The following is a 13,945-nucleotide window of genomic DNA, read 5'->3' on the forward strand; positions in this document are numbered from 1 at the left end:
AATTTTGTGGGAAGGGTAGCCATATCTTCATGAAAGAATTGGGTTATGATAAAGGTAAAGGTAAAGGTTCCCCCGCACATGCATGCTAGTCGTTTCCAACTCTAGGGGCCGGTGCTCATCTCCGTTTCAAAGCCGAAGAGCCAGCGCTTGTCCGAAGACGTCTCCGTGGTCATGTGGCCGGCATGACTAGACGCCAAAGGCGCACGGAACGCTGTTACCTTCCCACTGTAGTGGTCCCTATTTTTCTACTTGCATTTTTACGTGCTTTCGAACTGCTAGGTTGGCAGAAGCTGGGACGAGTAACAGGCGCTCACTCTGTTACGCGGCACTCGGGATTCGACCCGCCAAACTGCCGACCTTCCGATCGACAAGCTCAGCGTCCTAACCCACTGAGCCACCGCGTCCCTGGGTTATGATGCTAAATACTAAAGCTGAGACACTGGTATGGACAAGTGTTTTCATTGCAGATCTTTTTTTTAACCATGACTGAAAACATTGTGTCCATTTAGAAACTGAGACTGAAATAGTGTACTTGCTGATAAAGATGGTTGTAACTGATTTTCCTGGTTTGGCTGCTTCAGGTATCACACGATCAATTAAGGACCAATATATACATTTAAAAATATGGGGGAAAAACAATTTTTATGTGGAAGTTTATTACATTCTTATGTTTTACTAAGAGAATAATTTTATCTATTTATATAAAACTTTCCATTTCAAGCATTTTTTTTAAAAAAGTTAATAAATTGATTTTTAATATACAATAGCAGTTGTACTGTATCTGTATCACCTGCAGACTGGCTTTTATGAACGTCCACCTTTTACCAGGTTAATCTGCTTTCTTTTGGCAGTATGTCAAAGAGTGGTCTTTGATTCTTGTGGATTCCTCATGTCCAGGGACTTCACTGATATTTTAAATTAATGGCACTTAGGTCATTTGTTCAGACAACTGAATGGACCCTAAAAGGACTCTTCAGGTATGATGATGGCAGAAGCCTATTTTGTTGCTAAATTGTTAGTATTTGCTTTCTGACTACCTGTTTCCATGGCTTCTATTGGAACAATTACCATTCCTGTCAAAATGAGAACTGCTACTGCCAGAATTTCCGTCAGTTCTACCAGCTGCAGCGTGACCTGTGGCATGGGTTACAAAGTTGAAGAAACATGTCAGATTGGGCCTAATGGTGAAAGAAGATACTGTGATATTCAAAAAGTGGAGTGCTTGACCAACTGGCTCTGTGGGATGCTCCATTTCACTATTCTTGTAGGTAAGCCTTTTGAATTCCAGTGCTTGTCTCCTACAGAAATTGGCCCAGAAATCAACAGCTTCAGTTATTCATGGAGGATAGCCAGAGGCATCATCACCACTGATGATGCTCTCTTTAAACCATTCAAGACTACTGGCTTTGTCATTAAGCTTTCCCCAGCCATGGAATATGATGCAGGGACATACCGGTGTGATGTGCAGTTCATGAGAACCTATAAGATTGTCAAAAGAATCTACTTTGGAATTCGTGTGATCCCTGGTCACTTGGTGGATCTGAACTTTGACAAATCCTTGACTCTGGAACAGCACTTGGCAAGTGAGAGGGAAAAAACCCAGCAGAATGCCACCAGTGTTCCTGTCCAGAAGCAGCAGCACTTTTGGCGCCAAAGAACTCTTTTTGTATTTTTAATAGGCATTGGAAGCGGGGTGGTAGGAGGAATCTTGTTGCACATTTTCTACTATTTTGTGAAGGTTCCCAATAATTATGGCTACGTGGAGGAGTAAAATGTTCTTGTCTTGCTGTATGCTGATTGCTGTATTTAATCATTTTGCTGTATTGTTTATGGTTATTAAGATTATGTTGTGAAATCACATGGTTTCACTTTATTTATAAAACAATAACATATCTTGTTCCTTAATTATATTTCATAAAACTTTAAAGACAGTACAAAACATGTAAATCAGTACGTCTTTGGATGTGAGTTCAGTCATTACATGCTTTCCATATAGGAAATCCTAATTTCAGTTTTCAGGGCCAGAAAGAATCCCTACAACACTGGAATATCTTCCAAGTCAACATAGATCAGTTTTTTATATTGTGAGACCACATATCTCAGAATTCCTAGCAGGTTAGTCAACAACTAGGCTCACCCAGTTGGAAGAACAGTGTGAGCTAGAGATGAGCATTGAAGATGAGATTGAAATAACCCATTTCACATTCTAATGCAGCATTTCTCAGATTTGGCAACTTAAGACGTGGATTTCAATTCCCAGAATTCTCCAGCAGATAAAGTAAGAGGGGAGAGGTGCATTCACGCAGGCAAGATTCTGTTATTGTAACCTCATAATAAACATAATATTCATCACTTTGGTTTCCTAATCTAATTTAGGACTGACATCAGTCTTACAAGTCCCTCTGTGTGTGTGTGTGTGTGTGTGTGTGTGTGTGTGTGTGTGTATAGTGTGTATATGTATATGTATATGTATATATGTATCTCATATAAAATATACATACATACACATATATGTATATACAAATACATATACACATGTGTGTGTGTGTGTGTGTATAGCTATACATATAAAATCTTTCTTGAAAGTTTTTAACTACAATAAGCAAAACAAACTGGTAGAACAAAGAAAAGAAAAGTGCAAAAAGAAAAAATAGAATAAAAGTAGAGACAAAAAAGACACAAAGATATAAAGAAGAGCTTCCAATCTTCATAGCAGTTATAAATACAATTATATTATAACCTCTCTTAAGTTTACATCATGACTCTTCTAGAATCTAAGCTGCAATGATTGAAAATAATTTTCCCAATGATTTCTTAATTTTTAAAAATGTTTTGATATTGCATCTTTCATTTGAAATCATAAGAATGACAATTGGGGAATGTGAACTAACAGATTTACTTGACATCTGAAGTGAAACAAGCACCCTTTATTTTCCTGTCAATTTTGGGATTTGTAAAATGCACAGAGCCAACCCTGAGCTTCAGACTGAAGGCTTTTTAAAGGCTTGATTAAGTAAGAATAGAAAAGCAGAGTATTACTTGTAATCCCCTGTATTAATGTATACATAAGTCATAAATCATTTCAAAATGGGCACAAAGATAGGAAACATTTAACGATTTAAACCCTGAGATTAGAAAGAAGAAAGGGAAATAGGTAGCTGCCCTATGTAATAGCTGAGAAGGTGGGCAATTGAAGTCAAGTTATTCCATTTCCATCATCTATTCAAATTGTGCTTCTATTTCTTAAAAATAACAATTACATTTGGAGAAATTTGCTAGAATGTTTGTAGAATTTTATTTAAGAACGGGTGCTACAACATCAGAAAATAATATAGTTTACTTAAAATGCTTATTCCCTTTTGTTCACTTTAAAAAAATAGCATTCATCAAAATTACTGGGTAAATATTGTTCCGTATTTGAAGAAATTAGTAGAGGAGTTAAATTAAAAGCAAGGGATGTTCCTAAGCTGAAGTTGGCAATGGCAGGATAATGTTTGGGGGTTGTGTCAAATCAGATTCATAATTAAATCAGTTCTTTGTAGAGTTTGTGGTAGCTACTGAAACTTTGTAGAACACCACATTTATTTTATGTCCAATTAATGGTCATGTGGGAGAACAAGTGAGTAAGGAAAGATGTCTTTTTTCAATATATAGTATTTAACTAGCAAAACACACATCTATATTGTAGGATATGGTCTCTAAACAAGGGTGAGCATATGGCAGGAATATTCTGGAGACCTAGCCAGTTATTCAAAATTTGAAAGGACTAAGAGCAACAGGCATAGGTGATGTTCTCCTTCTAGCTGTAGCTTCCATTATTTAGGTACAAGATCTAAGAAAAAGTAGATTTGGGTTGAGTTTGGTCACTGAACTCTGGTGGTCGGGCATCCTACCCTTTCAACATTCCCTATTACTAGGAATGATTCTGTGGCAGAATTAAATAGAAAACGGATGCAAATTTCCTTTAAGCACGTAAGTTATAATGGCATAGACATCCCCCGTTCTCTGTACTTAAAAATGTTGACCTGAAGAATACTTTTATCTTTACTAAAACCATGAGATTTTCCAATAAAGCAACAGTTTTGCTGTCCATTCCTGCTGTAAAGGATAGATTTAGGCATATGTACAGGCTTCTACAGCATCTTTTAAATTTTCTAATGGGCACTGAATTGCTTCCTAAATTAGAACAAAAGGTTCCCATAAAGTAGTTTACTGTACATATCAGAAGTATTAATTACATTCTTTAATTTCCTTGTAAATGGATGTTTAAATCAGTTGAAAAATGTCTTAACAACCGGCAGTGGACAACAATAGTAAAAAGGTGGGCAAAATATAATTCTAGTTTTTTAAGAACAGAAATAGCTGTTGTGGCTGAATGTTGTCGTGGCAACTGGACTTCTTTTCTTTATGGGTTTGAAACATTTTGTTGCTTATCCAAGTGGTTTCTTCAGTATGAGCAAGATGGTTAGGGGAACCCCATATACTGTATGTCTTCCAGTATACTGTATGTCTTCTGGTTTCATTTCTCAGCTAATCTGAATAGGCTTGTTAGGTGAGCAGGCAAAGAGTCATTCAGAGTCTTTGCTCCTAAATCCTTCCCTTAGGTGGGTCATTAAGTGTAATCTCCCTGGTGAACCTGTGATCTATTCTAGATCATAAAAAATGGGTGGTGGTGGGGGGAGAGAGGTTGTGTCTGAGACCTCCACTAGAGGTGCTCTTGCATCAGATCTCAGGTTACCAGTGAGGTCTCACTTAACCACCCACCTAAGAGAAGGATTTAGGAACAAGAACTCTTAATGACTCTTTGCCTACTCGCCCAATGAGCTTATTCATATTAGGTCAGAAATGAAACCACCTTGGAGGACATATATGAAATCCTCCTAACCAATTTGCTCAGCCTGAAGAAGCTACTAAAATAAGCAGCAAAACATTTCAAACCATAAAAAGAAGTCCAGTTGCTCAATTTCCAGATAACGCTACCGTCCTAGATGACTGAGAACCTTCATCAAAATAAGGGTTGTGGTACATAAACATGATCAAAACTAAAAAAAAAAATCATACAAAACAATGCTCGATAAACTGAATAACATTAAACTTATTATAAAAACTCCTGTTCATCAAATTCTGCACTAGTGACAAAAATGAAGTGAATGAGATTGTAATGGAATGAGATTGCCGCATTTTCTTCTGCTCTTAAAAACACATTTCTGATAAAATTCAATCAAAGTCAGTCTCATTTGATTAGAGTATGTTCATGTCTTTCAAAAAGGGATTTTAGTCTTGTCCACAATCATATGTGGTGGCTCAGCAGTTAACACACTGGGCTTGTCGGCTGGAAAGCCGGCAGCCCAGTTTCGAGATCCAAGCACCATGCAATGGGGTGAGCTCCTGTCCTCACCCAGCTCCTGCCAACCTAGCAGCTTGAAAGCATGCAAATGCAAGTAGATAAATAGGTACTACAGTGGGAAGGTAATAGTGCTCTGAAATGTCATGTTGTCCACATGACCGCAGAAATGTCTTTGGACAGTGATGGCTCAATGGCCTTGAAACAATGAGCACCGCCCCCTATAATCAATGATTAGCAGAGTAAAATCCGTAGGGACTCTACCTTTACCTTTACCTTTTACAATCATATAATTAAAGGTTACATTAAAGACCATGGTTAGGACAGTGGATCTTCTAAGGATGGGAGAGATGTCTCTCTTATATAGTCCAATTCTTGAATTTCTCTAGAAATCTCTTCCAACATGGCGTATTTGAAAAGATGGAGAGCGGGATGAGATTTCAAGTGTAGCTTTATGCCATGAATGGATATATATGCCAACCTTCCTCAAGATGGGTGCCTTCCAAGCATGTAGTTGCTATTTTAGAAATAGCTGAGTAACCATGGCCATTGCTGAAAATTACAGGAGTCAAATACCATACCTCTGGAGATTATCCATATTGGGAAAGACAGATATATTTTATTTGTTTAGTAAATATATATGCCACCCATCTCACTGCTGAAGTGCCTCTGGGTGGCTTACAAAATTATGTTTTTTCATTCGTGCAATAGAGTAGAAATTGTTCAAATGGTATGAGATAGCAAGGTGCCAAGATAAGAATGGAGGAAAAATCATACTTTCCTTCAAGATGCCTTTGAATAGAGAAATTTGTCTACCTTTAGATTTCTTTGCTACTTATAGTCAGCTTATAAGAACTCCAATGCAAAAAAAAACAAAAGAAAAAAACCTGTAAGAACCCTTACAAATCTGCTAATCTCTTAAGAAATGTATGAAAGGCCTACTTGTCTTTGGCTTAAAATACTGATACATCTTAAAATCTGACTACAAACTGTATTTTTATTTATATGTGAAAAGCTGGGTTGTGAATGTAAATGAAAGAGAACTAATGTATTTTAATGAATGAGGCAAAACAATACAAGTTACAAATGCACATATAAATATATACAAACATACAGACACACAAAGTAATTACATAGGACTATAATAATACATAGTGTAACTTTATATTGCAAAATGCAGATCATTTTTTAATTATATGAGACTGTATGTTTGAAGTCATGAGTGACACTCATGGAAAAAAAAGTGAACTGAAATAGGCTTTCCATTCAATGTGTCACTTAAAGTTTGCCAGTACAGGTAGTCCTAGATATAAAACAGTTCATTTAATGTCTGTTCAAAGTTACAAAGGCACTGAAAAAAATGACTTCTGACCGTTTTTCACACTGATGACTGTTGCAGCAGCCCCGGGTCGCATGATCAAAATTCAGATGTCTGGCAACTGACTCATATTGATGAAGGTTGCGGTGTCCCCCGGAGTCATGTGATCACCTCTTGCAAACTTCTAACAAGCAAAGTCAATGGGGAAGCGGGATTCACTTAATAACTATGTCACTAACTTAGCAACTATTGGGTCACCTAATAGGTGTGGCAAGAATGGTTGTAAAATGGGGCAAAATTCATTTAACCACTGTCTCTCTTAGCAACAGAAATTTTGGGTTTAATTGTGGTTGAGGACTACCTGTACTATAGAAATAGTTGAGAACTAGGGCAAGAAATATGGAAAAAATAAGGATTTATCCACCTTTTACCCCAAGGCAATACTAAAATTTGTAAATGTTAAAAGAAGCTATGTTTTTTATTTGTCCAATTTTTATCCCATCTGTATGTTGCTTAGGTGTTAACAATATATTTTATGAATGTAGCCACTGTTATGAGCAAAAGGGTTGATGCAAAAGTTGGTTTCTTTAAATCCAAGCACAAGCAAAATATTCTGGCTTGAATGTTAGAATACAAAAAAAGAGTGCTTTGCTACCTGGAGAAATTCCTTTGGAGCTGTCTAAAATACATTCTGCAATGACGTATTTATACACCACATACCTTCCACATGTTTTTAAATAAGAGCATGAAACACCCTCATCCAAACTGTTCTAGGGATATAATTTGCCTTTCTCATTGTTATCTCTGTTGCATAGAACACCCCCTAAGCCCATTTTTCCCAACTTTTCTTTCTACACTGATTCAGTTCTCTTGCTGCTATCCAAAATGTTCTTTCAGATCAACACCAATGGGAATAAAACAATATACTAATCTATACCTCCCGTATAGATTACTGCAATGCTCTCTGCATGGGGCTGCCCTTGAAGACCACCCGGAGGCTTCAGCTGGTGCAGAGTGCGGCCGCGCGGGTAGTGATGGGAGCACCCCGATACTCCCATATTACACCCCTCCTGCGTGAGCTGCATTGGTTACCTGTTGTCCTCCGGGTGAGATTTAAGGTGCTGGTACTTACCTTTAAAGCCCTACATGGCTTAGGCCCGGGATACTTGCAGGACCATCTGCTGCCGGGAATGACTTCCCATCGCCCAGTGCGCTCACACAGATAAGGCCTCCTCAGGGTACCGTCGGCTAGACAATGTCGGCTGGCGACCCCCAGGGGGAGGACCTTCTCTGTGGGAGCGCCAGCCCTATGGAACCAGCTCCCCCCTGAGCTTCGGATGGCCCCAGATCTCCAGTCCTTTCGCCGCGGCCTCAAAACACTCCTTTTCCACCAGGCTGACCTGGACTGACAGGGATTTTAATTATGTTTTTAATTTTTAACTTTAATTTTTAACTTATTTTAATTTTAATTTATTCTACAGGGCCATTAATTTAATTTTCTTTTAACTTCTGTATTATTGTATGTTATTGTTGTTAGCCGCCCTGAGTCCTTCGGGAGATAGGGCGGCATATAAGTCCCAATAATTAATTAATAAATAAATAAGTAAGTAAGTAAGTAAGTAAGTAAGTAAGTAATTGGAAAATCTATCATGGCTTTCAGACTTCAGAGTGCTCCTCAGACAATGTCTTGGAATTCATAAGTAACCTTTACTGCAAGTCAGCATTGTTACTATCTCCCTCATACAGGTGAGGCACAGGAGTCAAGAGGCTGTGATTTGTCTAAAGCCACCTGCAATGTCTGTGACATAGATAAGGTGACGTGGTTCACAGGTCAAATCTCTGAGTCATTCATTATACTCCATTAGCTCTCAAGAGAAAAGCTTCTAAATGGAGAATACTATTTTATTTATATCAGAATAAGTTGATGTAAAAATATACTGATCCCTTATGTGAAAGAGAAGTGAGCATCACATATATCCTCATAAGACAATCAGCAAAGGAACATGATACATCTGAACACTGAGTAGCATTTTTTAGCTTAGAATTAGGGCACATATCCTATTATTCATATGTACATACATACATTCATATGTATCTCCTTTGCAAGCAAGGAATATTTTTTTCAGATTCTTGAAAAGTGGCAACTTTCTACTGTATCAAACACAATAGAGTTGAATGACAACATGACTTCTTGAACAAAATACAAGTAGAAAAATATTGGCATAATATTAATACACAACACTAGACAACTTAATTCTGTTTTTCTTTTTTAGTTTTCATGTTATCCAGAACAGAAGGAAAAATTAGGTGAAAATAAACAATTATTAACAATATAGTACATTACTAGGAACTGGGCTATTTTGCATTTCCCCCTTTAAAAAAAAATCTGAACATCATGTTGATGCCCAGAGAAGACAGATGTAAATTCCTTGCAACGAAGCATCAGCTTTCTTATAAAATAGTGAATGAATGGCCTGTCATTTTGCAATGTTGCAAAATGCTTAATTTATAAGGATTGCCCCTTTTTCTTTGCGCTTGTGCCTCTGGACTCTAATCTATAACTATATGGCAGAGATGTTAATGTATTTCACAGGTTCAAAAAATGACTGTTAGGTAAATAACATTTAAATTCCCAGACAGAATTTTGGCTAAAATTTATTTTAATCTTGGTTTCTTAACCTGCAGGGCAGAACTATTGATGATGTCTCTGAAGAGATCATATTTTGTGAGAGCGCACCTGCATGAAATCTCAAATTAATTATCACATGTTTTTAGTTTATAAAAACTTTTTAAATTAAAGGGCTAGCTAGCAGAATGCTTCACATCCCCAGTGAGTTGTTGCTAGTCAGAGTAGGCAATCTCCATAAAGTGTGATGGTGACCACTATGTTGGATAGCCTTTTAGTCCCAACCAGTCTGCGGTTACCACTGCAGCCATGCCCACCCAATGGGCCACACCCACCCAATGGGCCATGCCCACCCGGCACCCGACAATACATAAGTGGGTTTTGGGTTGTAGTTTGAGCACTCGGTCTCTAAAAGGTTCGCCATCACTGCTCTATAACATCTGCATTATTTTATACTCCTTTATTCATTCATTTGTTCATTCATTCATTTATTTATGAGTACACATAGTTTCTGAAGATTAATAGGCAGAAGAGGCAATATTCCAGTTCTGTAAAATTTCTGGAATATCAAAACAATATATAAGCTACCATGTTGGGAAATTAACAAGGGGCAAGGTTGTTTGTTAAACTCAGTTTGGCATCAAAGTAAATTATTTCTCTAACATTTTTGGAAAAAAACTGAATATATGTGGGTGAGAGTTTTTTTAGATTATTTTTTCCCCAAGATAAAGTGAACTTGTAGTAAAATGGAAGTAACTCTTACATTGTCTACATCTGTCGGACAAAATCGCTCGGATTCGGACCGGTCTGGACTCCAACTGGGCAGAGTCTGACGATCAGGACACGGGCGGTCTTGTCGATGTTATCTGGGAGGAGTTTGATTCTGTGACCCCTGAGGAAGTGGACAGAACTATGGGAAGGTTGAGCTCCACCACATGTTTATTGGACCCGTGCCCTTCCTGGCTGGTTTATGCAGCTCGGGAGGGGACACGAGGCTGGTTCCAGGCGGTTATATCTGCCTCTTTGAGTGAGGGTAGTTTCCCCGCTGTCTTGAAGGAGGCGGTGGTGAGACCTCTCCTCAAGAGGCCTGCCTTGGACCCAGCTGTGTTAAATAACTTTCGTCCGGTCTCCAACCTTCGCTTTCTTGCAAAGGTTGTTGAGAGTGTGGTGGCGCATCAGCTCCCTCTGGTACTGGATGAAGCGGATTATCTAGACCCATGCCAATCGGGTTTCAGGCCCGGGTACAGCACGGAGACGGCATTGGTCGCTCTGGTGAATGATCTCTGGAGGGCCCGGGACAGGGGATATTCCTCTGTCCTAGTCCTATTAGACCTCTCAGCGGCTTTTGATACCATCGACCATGGTATCCTGCTGCGGCGTCTCAGGGGATTGGGAGTGGGAGGCACAGTTCTTCAGTGGTTCTCCTCCTATCTCCTGGGACGTTTGCAGTCGGTGTTGGCAGGGGGGCAGAGGTCGACCCCGAGGTCTCGTTTGTGGAGTTCCTCAGGGGTCGGTCCTCTCGCCTCTCCTGTTCAACATCTACATGAAACCGCTGGGTGAGATCATTCGTGGTTTTGGAGTTGGGTATCATCAGTATGCTGATGATACCCAGCTTTTCATTTCGACCCCAAACCACCCCAGTGATGCCCTCGACGTGATGTCCCGTTGCCTGGAGGCGGTTCAGGTCTGGATGGGGAGGAACAGACTTCCACTCAACCCCGACAAGACTGAGTGACTGTGCATACCAGCATCCCGGGATATTCAGAATATTCCACCTCTTTCCATGGGGGGTGAGCTTTTACCCCCCGTAGATAGGGCTCGCAACTTGGGGGGAGTCCTAGATTCGTGGCTTACTTTGGAAGATCATATAGTGGCTGTGACTAGGGGGGCTTTCGCCCAGGTTCGCCTGGTGCGCCAGTTGCGGCCCTATCTAGACCGGGATGCCCTGTGTACGGTCACTCATGTGCTCGTGACCTCTCGTCTGGACTACTGCAACGCTCTCTACATGGGGCTTCCCTTGAAGACCACTCGGAGGCTCCAGCTGGTACAGAATGCAGCCGCGAGAGTTGTCTTGGGAGTTTCCCGGTACTCCCATGTTACACCTTTGCTCCGCGAGCTGCATTGGCTACTAGTTGTCTTCCGGGTGAGATTCAAGGTTTTGGTAATGGTTTTCAAGGCCCTACATGGCATGGGTCCGGAGTACCTCGGGGATAACCTGCTGCAGGTGTCAACTTGCCTCCGCCCTGTGCGTTCCCACAGAGAGGGCCTCCTCAGGGTGCCATTGGTCAGAGAATGTCGGCTGGTGGGCCCCAGGGGGAGGGCCTTCTCTGTGGGCGCCCCGGCTTTATGGAATCAGCTGCCGGTTGAGCTCCGGATGGCACCTGACCTTCGCTCCTTCCGACGTGGTCTGAAGACCCATCTATTTGAACAAGCCGGCCTGGCCTGATGGGGGATGTGTTGGGGTTTTTATTGTGGATTTTTATATTACTATCTATTATTTTAGCTCGGGCTCCTATTTAATTCTTTTTTAATTTTTGTACTCTGTATTTTTATATGTGCCCTGTTCACCGCCCTGAGTCCTTCGGGAGAAGGGCGGTATACAAATATAATAATTAAATTAAATTAAATTAATTGTCTAAAATGTACAAACTATAAGGTTGAAGAAAGTATAGCTATTGAAATATTATTTAAGGGAGCATTAGGTATCAAATTGGTTTTGTCAATGTGCCATTAGTTTTGGGCTTGTTACAGGAGCTAATTCTATACGTCTGGAGGGCACTAGCCTGGAAAAGAAACAAAGGATATTTCTTTAGAGGTTAGCATGCTGGCAAAAACTAAGAATCTGAATAAACATGAGGCCAATGAGCCATGATCAGTTTTTCTCTTCCTTTCTTGAAATGCTTGTATCATTTTTCTCTTTCTCAAACAAAAGGAAATGTACAACTGGAAATGCACAATTGGGCGCATATGAAGTATCTTGTTTCCAGGTACAAATAATTCCATACCACCACTTCACATCTTATAACTTTTTAAAGGCAGCAAGCCTATCTTGAAAAAATAGGTGTCCCACATTCAGCAGTAACAGTAACTGACTGTGGTCTTAGCAAAAGTCAATATTTTAAAAAGTGGGAGATGAACAGGCTTTCTAATGGAGCTAAATGTTCTCCTTGAATTTGAAAGGCAGAACTTGGCAAAATAGCACAAGCTATTAAAATTATGTTTAAGATATACTTAATAGAATGAGTTGCTGCCCTCATGCTACCAGCATAATACATAAGATAACAAGATATATAATGGCATAGATACGTAATACTCTCCAACACATCAAAATCCAAAACTAAGGCAGGATTTTTACCAACTGCCCTTTTTAAGTCTTCAGTTTAGTAAGGTATTAGAAGATTATTAGGAACAAGGAAATGAGAGTTTGCTACTTTATAATCTGAAGAATACCAGTTTTGGTCATGAGAAATTCTGCTTGGATTGCCCTATGGGTATCTTATGAATTCTAGTTGTAATAACAGAAAACAAGCAATGCTCCAAGAGAAAGAACAGGGAAATGCAAAATGTGCATCTGGAAAACTACTGAACATGGCCAATAGATTGGAAAAAGTCAATTTGCATTCCAATACCAAAAAAAAGAGAGTGCATACTATTGTACAATATCATTAATTTCACATGCTAATAAAATAGTGCTTAGGATCATTCATTGCAGAATTGAGCCCTACACTGAAAAAAAATGACCAAGCTGGTTTAAGAAAAGACCAAGGAACATTATTGCCGATTCATGCTGGAGAAGTGACAAAGCCAAAGAATAACAAAAAGAAGTCACTATGTGTTTCATAGAAAGTCTTTGATGGTGTCAATCACAGCAAGTTGTAGTAAGTGCTAAGAAAAAAATGGAACTCTCAAGAACATCTTATTCTCAAGCGAAACTTATGTAAAACTCAGGAAGCCACAGTACAACCAGAATAGAGTGAAATAGACATTCCATGTTGACAACTAAATGCAACAAGGCTGTATATACTTTTCCCTTCTTTATTCAACTTATAAGGTAAATATATATTAAGGGAAGCTAGATAGGAAGAAGATTAATGTTTAAAACTGGATGAAGAAAAACATCGAGAACCAAACCCAAGCTGATAATACTGCTCTAATAGCCAAAATGTAAAGGATTTGCAAGCCCTAGTAATAAAAAGTCAAGGAGAACAGTGAAAAATGAGACTACAGTAAAATGTAAATAAACCCAATCAAATAGACAGATCAGTTAGCCTTACAATTGGCAATGAAGATATCAAGGTGGTGAATAGTTTCTGCTTTTTAAGATCAACCATCAAAGTAAAGGAACAATCCAGAAATATGCCACAAAGTAGCACTTTACAGAGTATCCTTCATAGACTTGAAAAAGTATTCAAATGCTTTGATCTGTCTATATCTACAAAGATCAAAATCATGCAAGCCATAGTATTCCCGATGATTCTATACGGAAGTAAAGGTTGGACTTTGAAGAAGCAAGCTAGGAAAAGTACTGACACTTTTGAACTCTGATGTGGGAGAAGATGCCTGATTATATTGTGGATAGCCAGGAAAAGAAATCAATGCATCTTTAATCCAGCTCAAACTGTCTTACTTCAGACATATTATGGGAAGACCCAACTCT

General features: G+C 39.2%; 1 protein-coding gene across 1 annotated transcript; it reads left to right on the forward strand.

Moving 5' to 3' along the window:
- Positions 1 to 60: 60 nt before the first annotated feature.
- Positions 61 to 2,967, forward strand: TMEM81 (transmembrane protein 81). Its single transcript, XM_081322542.1, has one exon. The coding sequence runs from the start codon at positions 1,046 to 1,048 to the stop codon at positions 1,769 to 1,771; it is 726 nt and encodes a 241-aa protein (XP_081178668.1). The 5' UTR covers positions 61 to 1,045; the 3' UTR covers positions 1,772 to 2,967.
- The last annotated feature ends 10,978 nt before the right edge of the window (positions 2,968 to 13,945 follow it).

This window comes from Vipera berus (assembly GCF_964194415.1).
Source record: "Vipera berus genome assembly, chromosome: 3".
Lineage (NCBI taxonomy): Eukaryota > Metazoa > Chordata > Lepidosauria > Squamata > Viperidae > Vipera > Vipera berus.

What these genes read in the sequence shown, in the direction of transcription:
- TMEM81 (XM_081322542.1), top strand. Translation starts at nt 1,046, where the DNA reads ATGGCTTCTATTGGAACAATTACCATTCCTGTCAAAATGAGAACTGCT.